Below are 21,773 nucleotides of genomic sequence, written 5' to 3'. Positions count from 1 at the left end.
GCATCCCCAGCACCACATACAGTGGGGCGTGGTGGGGCGCACCTGTAATCCCAGCACTCAGGAGCCAGCTCTAACTACCAGCAAGCTTGAGGCCAGCTTGGGCTATGTGAGAACCTGCCTTGAGGAAGGAAGGACGGAGAAAAGACGTACACTCTGATGGGAAAGTGAGCATTGCCTGTTAAAGGAGAGGTTTCAGTGTGGCTGAGCCCTCGAGAGTGTGACGGGACAGTCGCGTGGACTGCAGCGTACACAGTAGAGGGGGCCAGGCATGGTGGCACATGCTTTAAATCTCTTCTGCACTCGGGGAGGCAGAAGCTGTGTTGCCTATGCCGGGCGCAGTGTAGGGCTCAGCAGGTCCTGTCCTCTGAAAAGCAAGCATGCAACCACGGATTAGATGTTGGGGAGAAGGGGGTGGTCTTAGTGAGAAGCGTGGGGCAGCTGTCATTGGGGCTGGAATTACAGATGGTTCTAAGCCACCGTGTGGGTACTGGAGGTCAAACCCAGGCCTCCTGAAGGATGTGCTGCGAGGAGGACCGGGAGTCATGTAGGAGCACTTGGGTGTAAACCAAGAAGCTCAAGTCCCAAGATGGAGGCAGGCCTAGCAGGGGGTGGGGTCTCAGGGGCATTGACTGGAAATGCCCAGGGTGGTCAGCCTGTGTCAGCCCATTCTTGGGGACAGAATGCATGCTGCCCCCTCCTGCCCCCAGCATACACAGAGCCCTTGCCTCCTTTTGTCTCAGTCCTAAATTGATTTCTGCTCTGGTCCTGCCCTGCTCCTTTGACCATGGCTTGGGGGTTCTCGTTGCAGCTGGACAGCGATGACCTCCTGGATGCCCCTGTGGAGGCCCAGAGTGCCTTCTATGAAGGTCCAGGGGTAAGTGGCTGGCCACTGATTATGACCCATGCTGCTGGAGCAGGAGGGAGGTACAGCGCTAGTGCTCTTGCTAGGTCATGTGACCCTGGCGGGGAGGATCTCCTCCCGTACATAACTCCACTGAGGGGCTGCAGAAAGAGCGATGAGCACATGCTGTGTGCTGGACTGTGAAGCCCCTTGATTGCTTCTCTGTTGGGGGGAGGTACGGGGGCACATGAGTGTGCGTGCACAGGGGTGTGTTGGTACATGTGGAGGCCACAGGCCAGCCTTGGGTGTTGCCACTTGGCAGGAGCCATAAGGGTCTCCTGCTGCCCTGGAATTTGCCAAGGCTGGGTAGCCAGCCAGCCCTTCAAGTCTTTCCTATCTTGCCTCCCCACAGGGGGTAGCTGTGCCTCTGTTTATTTTCTTTTAATTATTTTGTGATTTTTAGGTGTGTGATTGTTTTACCTAAGTGTATGTGTGTGTGTGTTATGTATGCACAGTGCCTGCAGAGTCCAGGAGAGGGTGTTGGATCTCCTGGGACTGGAGTTAGATGGTGCTAAGCCATGTGGGTGCTGGGGACCAAACCCAGGTGCTGTGCAGTGCTCTTAACCGCTGAGCCCCACCAGGCTTGTGTGTGTGTGTGTGCGCGTGCGTTCTGGGGATTATCAGCCTAATGAGGCAAGTCCTTTCAGACTGAGCCATCTCATCTCCCTAGGTCGCTCTTTCCCTTTTCTCCTATGCCACTCTGTTTCTCCTGCCCTCAGTTCTTTCCCTGCTCCCTGTCATTGCCTTTCTTTATTATTCCTTTCTTTCTTTCTTTCTTTCTTTCGTTCTTTCTTTCTTTCTTTCTTTCTTTCTTTCTTTCTTTCTTTCTTCCTTCCTTCCTTCCTTCCTTCTTTCCTTCCTTCCTTCCTCTTTCTTCCTTCCTTCCTTCCTTCCTTTTTCTTTCTTCCTTCCTTTCTTTTTCCTTCCTTCCTTTCTGTCTTTTTTTTTTTATCCTTTCTGTCTTGTTTTCTTTTGGTTTTTTTTTTTTTTTTTTTGAGACAGGGTTTCTTGGTGTAGCCTTGGCTGTCTTGGACTTGCTCTATAGACCAGACTGGCCTTCAACTCACAGTGATCCACCTGCCTCTGCCTCCTTGAGTGCTGGGATAAGTTTGCGCTTATTAAAAAAACAAATAACAACAACAGGCAGGTGTGGTGGTGCTTGCCTGTGATCCCAGCACTTGGGAGGTGGAAGCAGGAGGATCAGGAGACATCCATGGGGTCTGGAGAGGTGGCTAAGTGGTTAAGAGCACTGGTTGCTCTTGCAGAGGAGTGGGGTTTCGTTCACAGTACCCATGTGGTGGCTCACAACTATCTGTAACATCTGGGGCATCTGACATTTTTCTATTCTTCCTAGACACCAGGCACACATGTGCTGTGCACACATACACATAGGCGCGTGTGTACACAGAGAATATTTATAAAAATTATTCTTGGCTATAGAGCAAGCTCCAGGCCAGCCTCTGCTACTTAGTGAGTTCTAATCCAGCCTAGGCAAACAAGGTCATCCTGGACTATGTAGTCCGCTTGAGACAAGCCTAGGCTACAAGAAACCTTGTCTTAAAGGAAGTGATTCAGAGCCCACCCTGACGGTACACATCTTTAATCCCTGCACTCAGGGAGGTAGAAGCGGGTCAAGGGGAGTTCAAGGTCAGCCTGTGGGTTCAGTGTCATCCTGTCTATGTGACATATTCTAAGACAGGACTAAGTAGAGATCCTGTCCCAACCTCCCGCTCCCAGAAGGAAGGAATTCATTACATTGGAATCACAAGTGTTGTGGGTCTCTGTGAGCACAGGTTCGTTTTATTTATTTGACTCACTGTGTGTACACTCCTGTGCGTGTGAGTTTACCCCAGCCTGTGTGTGGAGGTCAGAGGAAACTCTCAGGAGTCAGGGCTCTTCCTCCTGCCGCCTCCTAGGATGTAGGGATTGACAACCTGCATTCACTGGCCCATTTGACTTCAGGGAGAAAATACAGGCAGCTGCCCCCCAGTGCGAGGCTGCTGGAATCTGTACAGTGAGTTCTTTCTCTTCTTTTTAAGAAACTTTTTTTGCTTATTAAAACGGTATATATGTGTATGATCCTTGTATGATGGGGACGTGCACAGGCCATGGCATGCATGCAGAGGCGTAAGAACAGTTTTAAGGAGTCGGTTACCACATTGGGAACCCAGGTCATCAAGATTGCGAGGTGGAGGCTTTTCTTGCTCACCTTCTTATCACCATCTACTGATAGGGGCACTTGGGGAAACTGAGGACAGATTCAGCTTCGGGGAGCACAGTGAAGCCTACACCCAGCCAGGGGTTGGTCTGTGTCCGGTCACTTTCTGGTGGAACGTTCTTGGGTCGTAGAGACCTTGACACCAAGTGTGTCCTGGCTCACCTCAGCACTTAACCTTCTCCTGATTGCCTCCAGCTCCACGTGCAGGAAGCTGCCAGCAACCACTTGAACCCTGAGCCCAGCCAGCCTGCTCCCAGCGTGGACCTGGACTTCCTGGAAGATGATATCTTGGGCTCCCCTGCAGCAGGAGGAGGTGGAGGAGGCAGTGGGGGCCCGGACCAGCCCTGTGACATCCTTCAGCAGAGTCTGCAGGAGGCTAACATCACAGAACAGACCTTGGAGGCGGAGGCAGAACTGGACCTGGGCCCCTTCCAGCTGCCCACCCTACAGCCCGCTGATAACGGGGCAGGTGCTACCGGGGCTGCCGGAGCCGCTGCGGTGACTGCCGGAGCCCAGGCTCTCTTCCCAGGCGGCGCCGATCTGCTGGGGCTGCAAGCCCCGCACACCGTCCTGACCCACCAGGCTCTGGTGCCACCCCAGGATGTGGTCAACAAGGCCCTGAGCGTCCAGCCCTTCCTGCAGCCTGTGGGCCTGAGCAACGTGACCCTTCAGCACATTCAGGGCCTTCCCAATGGCAGTCCTGGGGGTGCTGCAGCAGCCACCTTAGGTCTGGCACCCATTCAGGTAGTAGGCCAACCAGTCATGGCCCTTAACCCGCCCACCTCCCAGCTTTTGGCAAAGCAGGTGCCTGTCAGTGGCTACCTGGCCTCAGCAGCTGGTCCCTCGGAGCCTGTGACGCTGGCATCCGCCGGCATGTCCCCCCAGGGGGCCGGCCTGGTCATCCAGAAGAGTCTCCCAGCTGCAGTGACCACCACACTCAATGGGAACTCGGTGTTTGCCGGTACAGGGGCCGCCACTGCAGGAGCCAGTGGGGCACCCTCGGGACAGCCGCTGGCGGTGGCCCCGGGCCTTGGCACGTCACCGCTGGTACAAACGCCCAATGTGATTCTACACAGAACCCCCACACCCATCCAGCCGAAGCCTGCAGGGGTGCTGCCCCCCAAACTCTACCAGCTGACACCCAAACCCTTCACCCCCGCGGGGGCCACCCTCACCATCCAGGGTGAGCCAGGAACCTTGCCCCAGCAGCCTAAGGCCCCCCAGAACCTGACTTTCATGGCCGCAGGCAAAGCTGGCCAGAATGTGGTGCTGTCCAGCTTCCCGGCACCGGCCTTACAGGCAAATGTATTCAAGCAGCCGCCCGTCACCACCACAGGCACGGCCCCGCAGCAGCCCCCCGGAGCCCTCAGCAAACCCATGAGCGTCCACCTTCTCAATCAAGGCAGCAGCATTGTGATCCCTGCTCAGCACATGCTGCCTGGCCAGAACCAGTTCCTGCTGCCTGGCACCCCGGCTGTGCAGCTCCCCCAGTCGCTGTCTGCCCTGCCTGCCAACGTGGGCGGCCAGATCCTCACAGCCGCGGCACCACATGCGGGCGGACAGCTCATCGCCAACCCGATCCTCACCAACCAGAACCTGGCAGGCCCGCTGAGCCTGGGCCCGGTGCTGGCACCCCACTCGGGGCCACACAGTGCCGCTCACATCCTCTCCGCAGCTCCCATTCAGGTTGGCCAACCTGCCCTCTTCCAGATGCCCGTGTCGCTGGCCACTGGCAGCCTGCCCACTCAGAGCCAGCCGGCCCCCACCGGCCCCACGGCCACCACCGTCCTCCAGGGCGTCACTCTGCCTCCCAGCGCTGTGGCCATGCTCAACACCCCTGATGGACTGGTACAGCCCACCACCCCAGCTGCCACTGCTGGGGAGGCCACACCCGTCCTGGCGGTTCAGCCCGCCACCCAAGTGCCCCCCGCCGTCACCACACCACTGCCCATGGGCCTCCAGCAGCCACAGGCACAGCAGCCACCACAGGCCCCTACCCCGCAGGCGGCCACCCAGCCTCAGGCCACCCCTCCTCAGGCCAGCCCAAGCCTGACATCCAGCCCAGAGAAGATAGTCCTGGGGCAGCCGCCCCCCGCGGCCACAACGGCCATCCTCACTCAGGATTCCCTCCAGATGTTCCTGCCCCAGGTAATGGGGGAGCATGGAGGGAGGGACGGCAGATAGCTGAGCTGAGGGGCCGGCTGGTAGGCCTACTGACAAGAGATGGGACTGACAGACAGATGGCGTATTTGGTGAACAGAGTCAAGGGGGACATGGATGTTGAATGAATGGTGGATGGAATGATGGAACCCAGAGGAGGGTGGGCAGACAGGCTCTGGGGTTAGCCTGCTCTGCACCTCTTGTCTGCAGTTGCCCGTGAGGTGGGTGGGGTGGCAGGCTCGGATGGGAGCCCGTGGCCTCTGGGGCCTTCTGACCCTGGTTGGGTGGCCCTTGCAGGAGAGGAACCAGCAGCCCCTCTCTACAGAGGGTCCCCACCTCTCGGTGCCTGCCTCCGTCATAGTCAGCGCCCCGCCTCCTGCCCAAGACCCAGCCCTGGCCACGCCCGTCACCAAAGGAGCTGGCCATGGCGCCCAGACCCCCGACAGCCGGGCTTCCCCAGCTCCAGCTCCCCAGGTAGAACCTTGGCAGCCTGGCCGCCTTACGCAGCCCCCGCTCGCTCGCCCTGCCTGCCTCTGTCCTGCTACCCTGGGAAACACACTCCTTCGTTCCTCGCTCTCATGTTCCCTGAATGTCTGCTGGCCACAGTGCACCTTTAGAGTCCATCTCTAGACAGGGAACGCGTCACCAAGGGGTGGGGAGTGACCCTCAGAGCTGTGTCGGGTGGCACGGCTCCTTTCCTTCACACTAAACACGCCCAACGTGATGGCACCTGCCTTGAACCACACTCACAGGGTGGAGACGGATCAGTCAGGGTCATCCTTGGCTACACAAGGAGTTTGAGGCCAGCCTAGGCTACGTGGGATGCCGTCTCAACAACCAGAAGAACCATACATTCCCTTCAGTGTGAATGCTTTGGGACACCACTGCTCTGTCTTCCAGTTTTATAAAGGGTGAAGGCTGTACCTAGGTCACGCCTGGTTGTTTGAACTTGACCTTAAATGGCTACATAGTAAGTAGATCGTTGTGTAGGTAATGTTATTTCTTTCGACAGTCCTTATGCATGGGTGTTTGAAGTCACTCCTGGTTTTTACATACCATGAACAAGGCCACGGATAAGAGCTTTGTGTGGTATTTTGCAGAATAAGTCATTATTTTGTAGTCTGGATTGTGAACTAGGTAGGCATTCTACCACAGAGCCACACCTCAGCCCCTCACTGGAGGATTCTAGGCAGGTGTTTTACCACTGAGCCACACCCCACCCCTCACTGGGAGATTCTAGGCAGGGGCTCCACCACTGAGCCACACCCCAGCCCCTCACTGGGGGATTCTAGGTAGGGGATCTAGCACTGAGCCACACCCCAGCCCCTCATTGGTGGGCTCTAGGCAAGCACTTCACTACTGAGAATAAATCACAAGGCCTTTGAACGCTTTCATTTTCACAGTCTTCCTAAGTTGTCCAGGTAAGCCTTCTACCTCAGTGTCTCAAATTGCTGGGTGTACCACACAACTTAGAATAAGTTCTTTAAACTGAGTTTTCTGAGTCTAAAAGGTTTGATGGCTCTGTATTGTAATGGTATCTCCAAGCTGCCTTCTGTGGACTGTCAGTTGGTTTAGCTTGTCAGAAGTGTAATTTTGTACCTGTCTTCTACCAGCCTCGTTAGTGTATTGAAGTGGCCGGTATGACAGGTGAAAAAAAGTGCCTTGCATTGATTTTTAAGTTGTGTTCCTTTTCACTATTGATGAAGTCAGTCAACTTTTTATGCATATAAGAGCTATTTGTTCTGAGAAACTGTTTATATCCTTTGCTATTTTTAAATGTGGGTTCCTGGTCAGTTTCTTGTTGATTTGTGGACACTATTTACATGTGAGGAAAACGAGCCTTTAGTCTTATGTGACTCATTAGCACATGAGAAGGTAAGGCGGGCTGCCCTTTTATTCTAGAGGATGGGTTGTGAAGTTTTTAAAAAAAGAAAAAGAAGGGCTAGAGGAGAGGTGGAAACGGGAGGAGATCCTGTAATGGCAAGGGGCTGGATGGCGAAGTCAGTGCGGCTTGGCCTTGAACAGCCGTGATTCCGCATACAGACTTCCTGCCATGTGAATGTGAACACTGTTTCTTCCGTCTAGATTGAGGGTGGGGAGGGGGGCTTAGGTTGAATCGGTGAGCTAATGTGCACCTATCCCGTGGCAGGCCTTGCTGTGTGTGCTGTCGCCAGGACTTGCAGCTGCTGTGTTGTGTGTGTGGGTGTGTGCGGTCGGGAGCTGCAGTTACAGACGCTTGTGGCCCGCCTGATACTGGTGCTCGGGGCCTGTGTCCTCTGCTAGAGCAGCAGCGCTCTCTACCACAGGCCGGCTCTCCAGCACTGTCCCGAAATGCTGCCCACAACCCGTGAATGTCCCAGCAGGCAGTGCGTGTAGTTGACGAGCCTCGGTCGGAGGGAATGGTGGAGTGCGGGGGGAGGGGCTTCCCTGGCCTCTTCCGCCCTTCCTCTGGGCCCAACTTCTGTGTGTTGCTTATTTCTCTGTGCTTCAGTTTCCTTATCTCTCACGTGAGGTGAGGATAATGACAGCAGCGACTTTACAGTTAGGGCTTGTGCGTAATCTCCGAATTCATTTTTGTTTGTTTTTGTTTTTCAAGACAGGGTTACACTGGGTAGCCCTGGCTGTCATGGAACTACAGGCTGGCCTTGGACTCAGAGATCGGCCTGCCCCTGCCTCCTGAGTGCTGGGATCAAAGGTGTACGCCACAACTGGCCAGCTGAGTTGCTAGGTTTTTGTATGCTGTATTCTTAACACCAGGCCTGACTAACACTGAGACAGCTCTTAACCAGAAGGATCTAGGCAGCTGAGCGTGGTGGCACACACCCGAAAGCCTGCCTGGAGTCAGAGGCAGAGAGACCCAGAGGTTCAAGGCCAGCCTGGACTCTCACAGGGAGTTCTAGGTGAGTCCACAGTTAGCTTGAGCCTTGGATCCCAGCACTCAGAAGGCAGAGGCAGATAGAGTTCTTAGTTTAAAGCCAGTCTTATCTTCATAGTGAGTTCCAGGCCATCCTGGGCTACATGAGACTTGTTTTAAATCAAGGAATAAAGGAGAGGTGTCGGGCAGGGCTACAGTCATGCAAAGGCTTGTTGAGGCTGGCAAACCTGCCTCTCAGCTCGGCCTGTGTGGGTGTCCTAAGGGACAGGTCACGGCAAGCCGCGATTGGCTTCCCCTTGGCAGATGAGTAGCGAGAACCAGCTATGGTTGGAAGGTGAAGCCTGCTTTTTGGCCTAGTCTAGTAAGTGACATGATCACTTCTAGGGAAACTAATGTGGGACTGTTTTAGAGAACAGTGGGTTTGTTTGTTTGTTTTCTAGACTTACATGTGTTTTTAATGTGTATGGATATTTTGCCTGCATAAGCCAGAAGAGGGTGTTGGACTCCCTGGAACTGGAGACAATTGTGAACTGTAGTGTGGGTACTGGGAATCAAACCCTAGTCCTCTGGAAGAAGAGCCACTGCTCTTAAACACCTCACCAGCCACTGTCAATCTTTCTCCTCCCACTATCCCCCCCACACACACACAAACACACACACATAGGGTTTCTCTGTGTAACAGAGCCCTGGCTGTCCTGGAACTCACTTTGTAGGCCAGGCTGGCCTCGAACTCGAAGAGATCCACCTGCCTCTGCCTCCCCAGTGCTGGGATTACAGGTGTGTGCCACTGTGCCCGGGCTTCCCTATCTTTCTTAATCTTTGCTCTTTCTTAGTACAAACCCTGTTTTTCTGCTTGGATCTTTGGAGAGCAGCTTGCGCCTGTTACCCTGCCCAGCTCCTACGATCTTAGTGTAGTGTTACAGCTCTGGGGAGCGCTTCTCATACTTTGTATCAGCCAGTTGTGTTGATCATCTATAATTGAAGCACCCTGGAGGTTGAAGCAAGAGGGTTACCGGAAGTTAGAGGCTAGTTATACAGTGGTACCCTTCTGAAAAGCAAGCAAACAAAAAACCCCACGTAGTACTGTTAGCAAAGCTATGAAATTAGTGTGTGCACAGGACTGCTGCTTGATCAGATTTTACTCCAGCTGATGTTTCAAATTTATTCTTAAATTTATTATGTGTGCCAAAATGTAACTATGGAGGTCGGTGTACACCTCAAGGGAGTCAGTTTTTTGTTTTGTTTTCACCGTGGGGACCCCAGGATTTGAACTTGCTTCTATAGGCTTGCTTATGGACAAGCTAAACTTGCTTATGGAAAAGCACACTCATAAGCCATCTTAAACACTTGCTCAGCCAGTCTTGTTTTACTTAGCTGTCCTATGCCCCCATGTGGCCATTCACTGGAAAGGCATTTAGGGTAGTGGAAAGGACTGGGCTTTTCCTAGGTACCAGGACACTTAATTTGCTCTCCTTACACTGAGTTATGCCCTAGTTTGCCTACTGTAACTATCGCCATAGTGGATAACCTTGTGAGCAAGGGCTGGGGTTGTCTGTCTGTCTTTCAAGACGTATTTATTTTATATATATGAGTTTGCCCACATGTGTGCCTCCGCACCACATGTATTCCTGGTACCCGGGATGGTCAGAAGATGCCGTCAGATCCCTGGAACTGGAGTGCAGAACGGTTGTGAGCCGCCGCGTGGGTGCTGGGACTTGAACCTGGGTCCTCTGGAAGAACACCCAGTGCTGTTAACTGCTGAGCCATCTCTCCAGCCCCTTTTTATTCTTGTTTTTTGAAAGTTGCCTGGGCTAACTGTGAACTCACTCCATAGCCCAGGTTAGCCTTGAAGTTCTCCTTCACTGTCTCTACCCTCGCCTCCCCAGTGCTGGGCAGAGAGCCCAGGGTCTTGTGTACTCTGAGTGTACACTCCCCACCGACTCGTTCTCAGTCCCTTTGTATCTGCCTTGCTTTGTGCACATTGCCTGGGGATTTCAGCGGTGTCCAGTACCTGGAGCTGGAGTTACAGGTGGTTGTGAACTGCCCAGTTTGGGTGTTGAACCAAACTTGAGTCCTAAGGAAGAGTAGGATCTCTGAGTTCAAGGCCATCCTGGTCTACAGAGTGAGTTCCAGGACAGCCAGAGTTATACAGAGAAGCCCTGTCTCAAAAAAGAAAAAAAAAAAATAATAAGTAAAACATTTTGTTATTAGTGGAAAGATTAAGTAAACCACTAAGAAATAGCCCTAAAGGGGCCTCACAAGAGTCCGGGACTCCAGTTCCGAGTAACCCAGTGCCCTCTTCTGGCTGCTGTGGAGCAGACATACATCCAGGCCAAACACCTATAAACATAAAATAAAATTTTACAGTTCCTTACAGGACATGAGCACAGCTCTGGCCCGCCCCACTATGCTGTCAGATACTTTCCCCCTTCTGACCCTCCCAAGTGCTGGGATCACAGCCCTTGAACCGCTGTGTAGGTTGATGCAGCGCTGGGCATCGAACCCAAGCCTTTGTGCATAGTAGACAGACACACCACCAACTGAGGAGTCTTCACAGGCAACGAAGCTTTGAAATCCCCAGAGCAGGTTGCCTTCTGCAGGACTGTCTGGGGACCGACCCTTTGGCCGTGTTTGGCAAGCCCACAGCTGTTGCGCTGCCCTCTGCGTGCAGCTGGCAGTGCTGTGAGGGATGCCGAGACCGCTCGCTTGATCTAGTTTGTTTGAGGTATATTTTGCGTCTTAGTTGCCAGAGGTTAATCAGTGCTGACCCTGGAAGGGTTGCTCGGAATGCCCCAGACTTAGAGGCCAGATCCTGGGGTGAGTGACCGCATACAGACATCCAGGCAGTGATGCTGATCCGCAGCGTGCCTCTCAGTGTCCAGCGGCGGTTCTCAGCCTGGGGTCGCCCCCTGTGGGGTCGCGCATCAGAGCTCATGCATACCAGATACTTACGGTTCATAACAGTAGTAAAATCACACTTAGGGAGTAACAAGGAAAATAATTTTATGGTTGGGGTCACCACCACATGAGGAAGGTATTAAAGATTTGCAGTTGAGAACCAGCGGCATAGGGTGAGACGTCCTGGGCCACTCTGGTCCTGGGTCTTCATGTGTGTGCCCATGTGCATGTATCTGGGTATGTGCATGACCACGTATGAAGGTCAGAGGAGCTGGTTCTCTCTTTCTGCCATGTGGGTTCTGGGATTCAAACTCAGGTCTTTATCTGCTAAGCCATCTCGCCAGCCCGTGCTCGCTCCTGAATCTTAGACACAGAGTTCCCCGTGAACAGGTGGTTTTGAGGTAGTGGCTGTGAGCTGGATGGGAGCCGTGTGAGCCCACAGTGCCTCTCATTGGTGGCAGACTCCCTCTGCAGATGCCAATTCTACCCACTTGTCGCTGAAGCAGGTCAGAGCAAGCCATACTGTGGGACAGCCCATTAGCCAGTGCTGGTGGTCAGGTCCCCGCTCTAAGTCAGTGAGTGTCCGAGGTGCCAGGCCAGGCTGGGGCACACAGCTGTCACTCATTGGTTGCACAGTGCCACCGTGGTTGTGACTTGAGGATAACAGTCCCGAGGGGCAAGACTGGGCGAGGCCTGCTGAAGTGGAAGGACGAGCGCTGGTGCAGGATGCAGGCAGGGTGGCGTGGCTGATGGCTTAGGCACAATGGAGCCGCCACCGTGTGTAAAGGTGGACGTGCAGCCAGGCCACGGGCACGCTGAGACAGGGAAGAGAGCCCAGGGCCCCCCCACACACACCCCCGTTTCCCATGGCTGGCCACTTCCTGTTGCCCTTTCGTCCTCACCAGCAGCTGCTTGCCGTGAATGGCGTTTGTGGAACGCCGTGCAGGACCCTCCCTGTGCTGTGCTCCTCTTGCCTCCTGCTCAGCAGCTTGTGGTGCCCCGGTGTCCCTGCCACTGCTTCCTCTGCTGCTACCAACCCGCACCCCGCAGGGCTTGCCTCCGTCTGCTGGGTGGGGGGTGCACATGGGCGTGGTGGGGGAGATCGGAGGGCCCGGTGAGTTAGGGAGCTGTGAGTGGTTGCAGTGGGGTCCGGCCTCAGGAGGGACTTGGGTAGGCAGAGAGAGAATGGGGCCTGTAGAGGGCTGGGTGAAGGGGGTGTGGGGTTACAGTGTCACGGTCACTCGGAAGCCAAGGCTAATCTGAGCTGTCTCTGCCTCCCTGTTCTACACAGATCCCTGCAGCTGCTCCGCTGAAGGCCCCCGGCCCCTCCTCCTCCCCATCACTACCTCACCAGGCCCCCCTGGGAGACAGTCCCCACATGCCCTCCCCACACCCAGCCAGGCCCCCTTCCCGCCCACCCTCCAGACCCCACTCTCGCCCTCCGTCCCAGCCCCAGAGCCTGCCCTGCCCACCCTCCGAGCCCAGCCTGCACCCCTGCCCCCCACCGCAGGGTCCCCCGACTCTGCCTGGCATCTTTGTCATCCAGAATCAATTGGGTGCTGCACCACCTGCTGGCACCCCAGCCACCACGGCCCCAGGCCCACCTCAGCCCCCTCTGCGGCCCCCATCCCAGCCTCCTGAGGGCCCGCTGCCCCCAGCCCCCCACCTCCCTCCTACTTCCACCCCCTCCACCGTGGCCGCCTCTTCTGAGCCTTCCACCAGGTTGCCAGCCCCCACACCCCCCGACTTCCATCTCCAGTTCCCACAGGGCCAGGGACCCCATAAGTCCCCTACTCCACCCCCAGCCCTCCACATGGTCCCTGAGCCCACAGCACCTCCTCCTCCACCGCCTCGGACTTTCCAGATGGTAACTGCCCCCTTCCCCGCGCTGCCCCAGCCAAAAGCACTTCTGGATCGGTTCCATCAGGTAACCATCAGGAGCACACCTGATTCCGCTGCACCCCAGACCGACCCCCTGCCTGGCCCTGCCCTGCCTATGTGTCCCGCCTCTCCCTCGTGCATCTGCCCCCTCCCCACCCCCCCCCGCTGTGATTTCATGTTCCTCCCTCAACCATCTGCCCTCCCTCAGGTCACATCTGGGATTATTCTCCAGAATAAGGCTGGGGGCACCACCGCCACCCCGCAGACGCCCACCGCCCTGGCACCCCTCGCCAATCCTACTGTGCTAGTCAGCGGACAGGCACCGCCTGGGACTCCTGCCGCCTCCAGCCATGCCCCAGCCTCCACACCAATGGCCACCACAGGTAGGGAGAGGAGCCTGCCCAGGCGAAAGGGTTGCCTAGAGCTGCTGTGTACCGAAGCCCGGGGTTGCCCCACCCTCCTGGCCCAGCAGGTGGAGGGGGGGCAGACTGTGTAGATCTGGTGGGAGAGCCGTGGGGTGGGAAGGGACCTCCCAATGGAGGAACAGCCTTCATGCTGGGCTGGCTCCCTTCCTCACCCCACACCAGGCCTCCCTCCTCTGCTTCCTGCGGAAAACAAGGCTTTTGCCAGCAACCTTCCAACCCTGAGTGTGGCCAAAGCTGCTGTGTCTGGGCCCGGGAAGCCCCCAACGATGCAGGTAAGGAACTTCAGAGCAACTAGGGATTGAAGAATGAGCTGGCAGGAGAGAGATGAACATAGAACACTGGGCAGGGGAGGTTACTAGAGCTCCCTGGTTCAGGGGCGCGTGGCTGTCTGTAGGGTTGGAGGTGGACCACCAATACAGTAGTTTAGATGTGGACTGTGGCCACGGCTCAGTGGTAGAGCCCCTGCCTAGAATTCCCCAGTGAGGGGCTGGGGTGTGGCTCAGACATGGATCCCCTTGCCTAGAATCCCCCAGTGAGGGGCTGGGGGCGTGGCTGGAGGGGATGGGGTGGGGGCGTGGAACACTGGCTCAAACCCCAGGATTTGATGACTGGCATGGTAAAGAAGTTTGGACAGACCAGTTATCTCAAAGTATATTAATGCTAGACTCGCTGGAGGAGAGCAGGAGCGGTGTAAATAATGGTGACATTCAAAGGCCGGCTGGTGAGACTTGCCTTAGGAGTCTAAGACAGAGTGGACAGAGGTGGGGTCCAAGGGCTCCTCTCCCACAGCCTAGTCCACCTCTCCCAAGCAGACTGCTTTTCTTGTTTCCTTCCTTCCTTATTTCCTTCACCACCACCCCCTTTCTTCTCCTCTCACTCTGTACTTCCTTCTCTTTTTGTTTTGTCTTGTTTTCTTTCCTTCCTTTCTGTTTGAGGCAGGGTCTTACTTTGTAGCCCTGACGGGCCTGGAATTCACTATATAAACAAGGCTGGCCTTGAACTCGTTTTTGAAATGGAGTCTTTATCCAAGAGTGGCCTTGAACTCTTAGACATCCACCTGCCTCTTCCCTCCTTGGTTTCTGAGATGGAGGCGGGAGTCTCAGTGTCCAAGCTGTCCTTGAACTCCCACCTGAGCACCCAGGTGCTGAGTTTACACGCTGTCCTGTTTGCCATCTGTGGCTATGATAATAAGACTGTAACCAGCCAGGTGAGGGTAGTGCACGCCTGTAACCCCAGCACGTGGGAGGCAAAGGCAGGCGGATCTCTGGGAGTTCAAGGCCAGCCTGGTCTACAGAGTGAGTCCAGGACTATCAAAGCTACACAGAGAAACCCTGTCTCAAAAACAAGATTTTTGACTATAACCAAAAGCAGTTTAGGGGAGAAAAGGGTTTATTTGTCTTATTACTTCCAGGTCACAGTTCATCATTGAGGAAAGCCTGGACAGGAACTGAAGCAGAGACCAGGAGGAGTGCTGCTTACTGGCTGGCTCACTGGCTTGAGCATTCATTGGCTTAGTTTCATGCTCAGCTAGCTTTCTCACACAGCTTAGCGCCTTCAGTTAATCAAGATAACCCCCAAAGGCTAGGCATCAATTAAGGCGTCTCCTCCCAGGTGACGCTATGCTGTGTCCAGGTGACAGTTAAGGCATATGACAGCACACCAGGTTTTCCCCGCCAGGTTTCTCTTGATGGGCAGGGCATTCAGTAGCTGGGGCCAGCTCCCTTTACTCTCTGTGTCCATGGCTAGAGGGAGGATATAGGCCGAGGAGACAGAGAAGGCCTCCTCTAGCAGCACCTGTCACTCACCTCTCCTCCTTCCACAGTATGACAGCAAGCTGTGTAGCCTGAAGAAACAGCCCTTGCTGCAACCCAGCAAAGAAGCCTGGTGAGTGACAGCCACCTGTCCCCACCACTCCAGCGCTCCAGAGTCGGGCACCTTCCCTCTTGACTCAGTTTCCTTTCCGCAAGGGAACAATGACAAGGAAGTCCATAGGGGACACTGGCAGGCCAGGCCGCTGGCTTCAACAGCCCTCTCCAGTTTGATGTCAGCTCGTCGGGTGTGGTGGGGAAGCGCCAGGTAGAAAGTGAGGGGTGACTAGAATACAGTGGTGTCCAGGTAGGCCCACGAGTTAAGAGCACACAAGCTTGAGGGTAGGGAAGATGGGTAAGCATGTTTTGGGGGACCCGGGTAGATAGGCAGTGAGGTGGCTCCCTGTTGGGTGAGGGCAGGCAGGCTGTCAGAGCACTGGGAGGAGTAACTTTTCCCTCCTCCCACGCAAGTGTTTGCCAAGCACTCACTGAGTAGTTGCGAGACCACAACAAATAAGCAATATTAGGAAATCTGCCCCGCGGTGTGAGAGCTGGTCTTCAAGGCTTGTCTGCTGGGGACATGGTCACCTGATGGGGAAACCCAGCCCTGCTGTAATAGGGATTCTGTGGAAAACCACAACTGAGAAATAGAGCGGGCTCTTAAAACCTAGCGCCCTTCTAGGCAACCCCACCCCTACACACTCTTAGGCCGGAGGTAGTGGAGAGGTCCTGCCCCCAGTGGCCGGAGACAGAATGGCATGGACCTTGGTGTTCCTGTGTCACTCCCAACCCCTCCTTTTCTCCTTTGGATGCCTAAGCGGGAGCGATGTCCCGTCACTTTCCCAGGCTTTTCCTCCTCCTCTGTTTACCTGTTCACTCTGGTCCATGGTCAGGGAAGTCATGAGACAAGTGGGGCACAGGGAGCCAGGCTGACGCTGCTTTCCTTTAGTGTTGAGTTTGTAGCTCGGGGCTAAGGTCCAGGATCAGTTTCTCTGCCCTCACCCCCAGCTCTATGTGTGTGGTCTACCCCACCCCCAGCTTCCTGGAGCATCTGCACAAGCACCAGGGCTCTGTCCTGCACCCCGACTACAAGACAGCCTTCCCCTCCTTCGAGGACGCCCTCCATCGCCTCCTGCCCTACCATGTCTACCAAGGCACCCTCCCCTCCCCCAACGACTACCACAAAGGTGAGGCCTCCCCACCGCCCTCCCCTGTGACCCTGCGTGCCCTCAGCTCAGCCACCAGCCCTCGGCATTCAAGCTGCAGAGCATGGAGTAGGCTGAGCACTTCCCGAGTGGCCACAGTTGGCCACAGGCACCCTGTGTCATCCCCTTACTTCCCTGTGTGGCTCTTCTTTTCTTCAGTGGATGAAGAGTTTGAGACTGTCTCCACGCAGCTGCTCAAACGCACCCAGGCCATGCTCAATAAATACCGGCTTTTGCTTCTGGAAGAGTCCAGGGTAGGATTCTGAATCCACTGGGGCCCTTCCCTGCTGTGGACTGTCCTTATCTGGTTCTGGGCAGGGTTGAGGGTGTATCTCCTTCACAGGGAGGGAGGTGGAAAGGAGGCGGATGGTCTGAGCCTGACCGGTCACCTCCTGCCAGTTTGCTTTCTCACGTGTCCTTTACGCCAACCCACCACAGAGAGTCAGTCCTTCTGCGGAGATGGTTATGATCGACCGAATGTTCATTCAGGAGGAGAAGACCACCCTTGCCTTGGATAAGCAGCTTGCCAAGGAGAAGCCTGGTGAGAGGGGAGGGGGCCGGGCATCCCCCACCTGTCTGCTGCTGAGGTTCCCAGAGAGCAGCCTGGCATGTTTACTGGTGCTCAGGGGAGGCAGAGGCTTCTGAGTCCTGCCTGGTCTGTGGATTGTGGTGAGTGGCCTTACTTTTTTTAGCCACAAGGGGGCACAAGAGCCCCTCCTGCCTCCCTTGCTGCAGCTCCTTGTGAGTTTCCACCCCGGATCCTAGGATGAAGGGCTTTTTTACCAGCCTCAGCCCGCAGCGAGACAGACAGAAAGAGAAGAGCCAGGGCCAAGGCACAAACAAGGTTCCTGCCACACACACTCGAAGCCCATTCTGTGCCTGCACCACCCTAAGAACGAGCCTTCCCTCTTAATTTTTGCACTTAGTGTCTTACACGCCATGGCTTTCCTGTAGGTGGGCCTTTAGGGAGCACATGCCTAGTGCATCAGAAAACAAGCAAATAACCTGGGAGCACTTGTTTGTTTTTGAGGTCTAGTGTTTAAACTCAGGGTTGGAAGCATGCTAGGCTATGACTACTGCTGAGCCACGCCTCCAGCCCTTCACTGGGGCATTCTATGCAGGGGCCCTACCACTGTGACCCTAACCACTTACTGGGAGACTCTAGGCAGGGGCTCTACCACTGAGCCACACCCCAGCCCCTCACTGGGGGATTCTAGGCAGAGAGTTCAACTGCTGAACCATGTCCTAATCTTGTTTTGTTTTGTTTTGTTTTTAACTTCACTTTCTAGAGATGGGGTCTCACTAAGTCCCCAGGCTGACCTTGGTATTCCAGAGCCTCCCTCTCAGCCTCTTGGGTAGCCACAATAACAGACACAGCACTGTACCCTGCCTGGGGCTGCACTTTTTGTTTTAAATTCTTAGTCATCATTTCATACACATGCAGCCTTGGGAGGGCACTGAGGCCTGGGTGAGCTTGAGTGAGGTTGCTCAGGGAGCGTGCAGAATGACTCAAGGATCTGCTTGGTCTAGATGAGCGGTTCTCAGCCTTCTTGCCACTACAGTCATGAAGTACAGTTCCCGACCCCCTTAACCCCAACTAGAAAGGTTTTGTTGTTGTTGTTGTTGTTGTTTTTAAGATTTATATATTATGTATACAGTGTTATTCTTGCATATGCGCCTGCATGCCAGAAGAGGGCACCAGATCTCATTCTAGATGGCTGGGAGCCATCATGTGGTTGGGGAGAATTGCACTGGGGGATCCCTTGAAAGAGCAGCCAGTGCTCGTAACCTCTGAACCATTTCTCCCCTCCCCATGTAAATTTTTATTCCTGCTTTGTAACTCTTAATTTTGCCGCTGTTATAGAGTGTAGTGTGAGTTTGCAGGCTATCTGATGTGCAACCCCTGTGAAAGGGTGGTTCAACCCCAAAGGGCTTAGAACCCCTGGTCTAGGGTCTAGACTCACCCTGGACCAGGAGACAGGAGAGTGCACAAGTACCTGTCTCAGCGTAGCTACTAACCCGCGGGTTTCTCCGTCCCAACTCTGCAGATGAGTATGTGTCTTCCTCCTGCTCCCTCGGCTTCGCCGTCCCAGTGTCTTCCGAGGGTCACCGGCTACCCAGCCATGGCCCATCACCCTCATCGTCCTCCTCCACCACGTCTGCCCAGCCTCCTCCTCACCTACCTACCAAGCTAGTGATCCGACACGGTGGGGCGGGAGGCTCGCCTTCCGTAACCTGGGCCAGGGCGTCGTCATCCTTGTCATCAACGTCCTCATCTTCATCCTCATCCTCCGCCGCCTCATCCCTGGACGCTGATGAGGATGGTCCCATGCCCTCCCGCAACCGGCCGCCCATCAAGACCTACGAGGCCCGGAGTCGCATCGGCCTCAAACTCAAGATCAAGCAGGAGGCCGGGCTCAGCAAGGTGGTGCACAACACGGCCCTGGACCCTGTGCACCAGCCCCTGCCCGCCCCGGCCCCTGCGAAAGGGGCGGAGCCTCCGCCGCGCCCAGCTCCGCCCCCGCCCGCCACGCAGGCGCAGATGAATGGCACTCTGGACCATTCCCCACCCACGGCACGCAAACCCACGATGCCCGCGTCCTGCCCACGTCTACCGCTGCGCAAGACCTACCGCGAGAACGTAGGTGATCCGGGGGCCGCCGAGGGGGCACAGGGACAGCCGCGGGGTGCGGGCAGCCCACCCCCACTGCCCGCCAAGGTCGATGAGGCCACCAGCGGCCTGATCCGGGAGCTTGCGGCGGTGGAGGACGAACTGTATCAGCGGGTTCTGAAGGGCGGCCCACCACCCCTGGACACGCCAGCGTCCGCCACCGGCCAGGCCCCCACCGAACCTGGTTGGGAAGCACCCGCCCTGCCCCCAGCCAAACGACGCAAGTCCGAATCCCCCGACGTGGACCAGGCCAGCTTCTCTAGTGACAGCCCGCAGGACGATACCCTCACCGAGCATTTGCAGAGCGCCATCGACAGCATCCTTAACCTGCAGCAGGCCCCCGGCCGGACACCCGCAGGCCCGTACCCGCATACGGGCCCCCCCCCTGGCGCGCCCACATCCCCAGCCCCCCTGCACAGGCCCGACGCCTTCCCGCCCTCCAGTCACAACGGTGGCCTCGGCGCCAGAACGTTGAACAGATAACACTGGGCTGCTCCTGCGGCCTCTGTCAGGCGCCCCCAGCCCCGCTTCCAGGGCAGCAGCCTGGCAGCCCGCCTCCACCTCTAAGGGGCGCCAACCCGGTTCCCCTGACGATTCTTGCCTAAGTTATTTGAGTCACAAAGGCCTCCCCACCTTCCTGCTTCCACGTTGGCTAGAGATTTGGGAGGGGCCGTGGGTTTCTAGAGAAGGTGGCTGTAATGTACAGGATCCCCCTGGCACAGGACGGGGCAGGGGGTACGTGTGAATGTTGCCCGGGACTGGGTACTGGGTTTGACGTACCGGTAACATCTAAATCCGGGTATTGTCTGGTTCGCCTCGTGGATCCGTCCGGGCGCCCACAGCCGGGAGAGATCCTCAGACAGGCTCGGCTCTCTTCCGGTTGCCCGTGGAGCCTGGAAAATTAGGAAGCAAGGACTCAAGTCAGTGTCCCAAAGTACCTGCGCCCCATCCGTACGTGCACCCTCCTGAGTCATCCTGTGTGCGCGCGCGCGCGAGAGAGATTCCCACTGCCTCCATCCCGCCAAAGGAACAAGACACGGGGTCTTCCTCCCTTCTCCCAAGCCGTCTTCCCTGTTCTTGCCTCCAGCCCGCCACGCCACGTTTTAAAATCTCGGAGACAAAACTAGTACTGTAAGATAAAGATTTTTTGTACTGTATTTATTGTGTATAACGATTTTTTAAGGGAGAATTCTGTACATCTAGAACTCTTGAAAATTAAAGGCCGATCCTTTTTTTTTTTTTTTTTTTTTTTTTAACTAAAGCTCCCTCCGGCCCCTGTTGCTTTTGGGTGTTTTATTTTGGGAATAGTGCTGGTGGGTTGGGACCAAGCCAGTCGAGAGGAATTTGGTATGTTGGATGCGTGTCCACTGGGTCTTGGGCCGTGTTCTGAGCCCAGTGGGCGGCGGTGAGATGGCTCAGTAGATGGGACAAATGGCCCAGATGTGACCTCTGGGACTTCCTGGGAGGGAAAGAACTGAGTCCCTCACGTCGTCCCCTGACCACCCCGTGGTGCAGTGGCACGCATGCCCACACACAAATGTAGAGGGGGCTGCCTGCTTGAAGGAGGTCCCTGCCTCTGAAGCTGTCAGCTCCTGCTGTACCCGGTGATGTGCTGGGGCTTTGCTTGGAAATGCTCTGAGCGTTGCCCCGGGAGCATGTGGCCCCGGGACCCTGCCGGTGCAGGGGCAGTACTCTCCACTGCCGTGGTTTAGACATCCCACTATTCAGAGACATTCACGGGGCTCCGGAAATGGCTCAGTGTTGAGTGCTTGCTGCGCTTGCATAGGACCAGGGTTAGTTCCCAGAACCCACATGGCTGCTCCCTACTGCGTGTAACTCCAGTTCCGGGGGTGACACCCTCTGGTCGTCTTTGGGTACAACCATGTCACAAAATCCACACGGGCACACACACAGACACACAAATCAAGCAGATCTTAAAGACGCTCAGGGCTTTGGTCTCTGTCATCCCAGCACTTGGGAGGTGGGAGCATGGAAATCAGGAATTCAAGGCTATTTGCCATTACTTCAGTGGATCAAGGTCAGCCTGTCTCGATGTACAAATAAATAGGGGCTGGAGAGATGGCTCAGCAGTTAAAAGCACTGGCTGCTTTTGCAGAGGTCCTTGGTTTGATTTTTAGCACCCACACAGTGGCTCGTAATCATTGGCAACTCTAATCCCAGGGTATCTGACGCCCTCTTCTGGTCTCTGGGAGTAATGCAAGCACATGGTGCAGAAACATGCAGACCGAACACCCATAGATGTAAAAATAAATCTTAGAAAAATTACATAAGTACATTAAAGTGCGTGGGGGGGGATCTTGACTAGGATGCAGGAGGCCCTGGCTTCCATCGCCAGCATCTCATAAACCGGGCATGGTAGTGTCCACCTGTCACGCCTCAGGTCATCCTGTGCTGCCTAGCGAGTTCTAGTCTGGCCTGAGCTGTGTGACATCCTGCATCAGGCGGAACAAGGGCTGCAGACATACAAGCCAAGGGTTGCCTCAAACCGCTTCCCCCGGCACTGAGGGAAAGGACACAGAGCCTGGGGTTTGGTCGGTAGAGGACATACATCGTCCTCTGGTTTCTGCACATACCCACAGACACCCCCCCCATACATACACGCTAAACCACATGAATAACCGGGTGACAATGTTGCCCAATCTGATGGCACTCTGGTAGTCAGTGCCTGGTAGCAGAGAAGCAGCTGCTCGCCTGCTGGTTGTGGGAGGCT

At 55.6% G+C, this 21,773-nt stretch overlaps 1 protein-coding gene across 2 annotated transcripts in view; it reads left to right on the top strand.

The window, feature by feature from the left end:
- Positions 1-20,277, top strand: part of Bicra (BRD4 interacting chromatin remodeling complex associated protein) — a 72,733-nt gene extending 52,456 nt beyond the window's left edge. For both annotated transcript variants that reach the window (XM_021648305.2, XM_060367823.1), the window contains 11 exons: positions 809-874; positions 3,315-5,267; positions 5,577-5,753; positions 12,344-12,979; positions 13,142-13,316; positions 13,521-13,630; positions 15,181-15,242; positions 16,205-16,353; positions 16,531-16,625; positions 16,810-16,912; positions 18,420-20,277. In XM_021648305.2, coding sequence (XP_021503980.1) covers positions 809-874; positions 3,315-5,267; positions 5,577-5,753; positions 12,344-12,979; positions 13,142-13,316; positions 13,521-13,630; positions 15,181-15,242; positions 16,205-16,353; positions 16,531-16,625; positions 16,810-16,912; positions 18,420-19,525 — 4,632 coding nt within the window. In that variant the 3' untranslated portion in view covers positions 19,526-20,277. The remainder of the gene's footprint in view (positions 1-808; positions 875-3,314; positions 5,268-5,576; positions 5,754-12,343; positions 12,980-13,141; positions 13,317-13,520; positions 13,631-15,180; positions 15,243-16,204; positions 16,354-16,530; positions 16,626-16,809; positions 16,913-18,419) is intronic.
- The last annotated feature ends 1,496 nt before the right edge of the window (positions 20,278-21,773 follow it).

This window comes from Meriones unguiculatus, chromosome 1 (genome assembly GCF_030254825.1).
Source record: "Meriones unguiculatus strain TT.TT164.6M chromosome 1, Bangor_MerUng_6.1, whole genome shotgun sequence".
Lineage (NCBI taxonomy): Eukaryota > Metazoa > Chordata > Mammalia > Rodentia > Muridae > Meriones > Meriones unguiculatus.
Note: the sequence above shows the minus strand (reverse complement) of the source record. Positions and strands in the feature narration are given on the sequence as shown.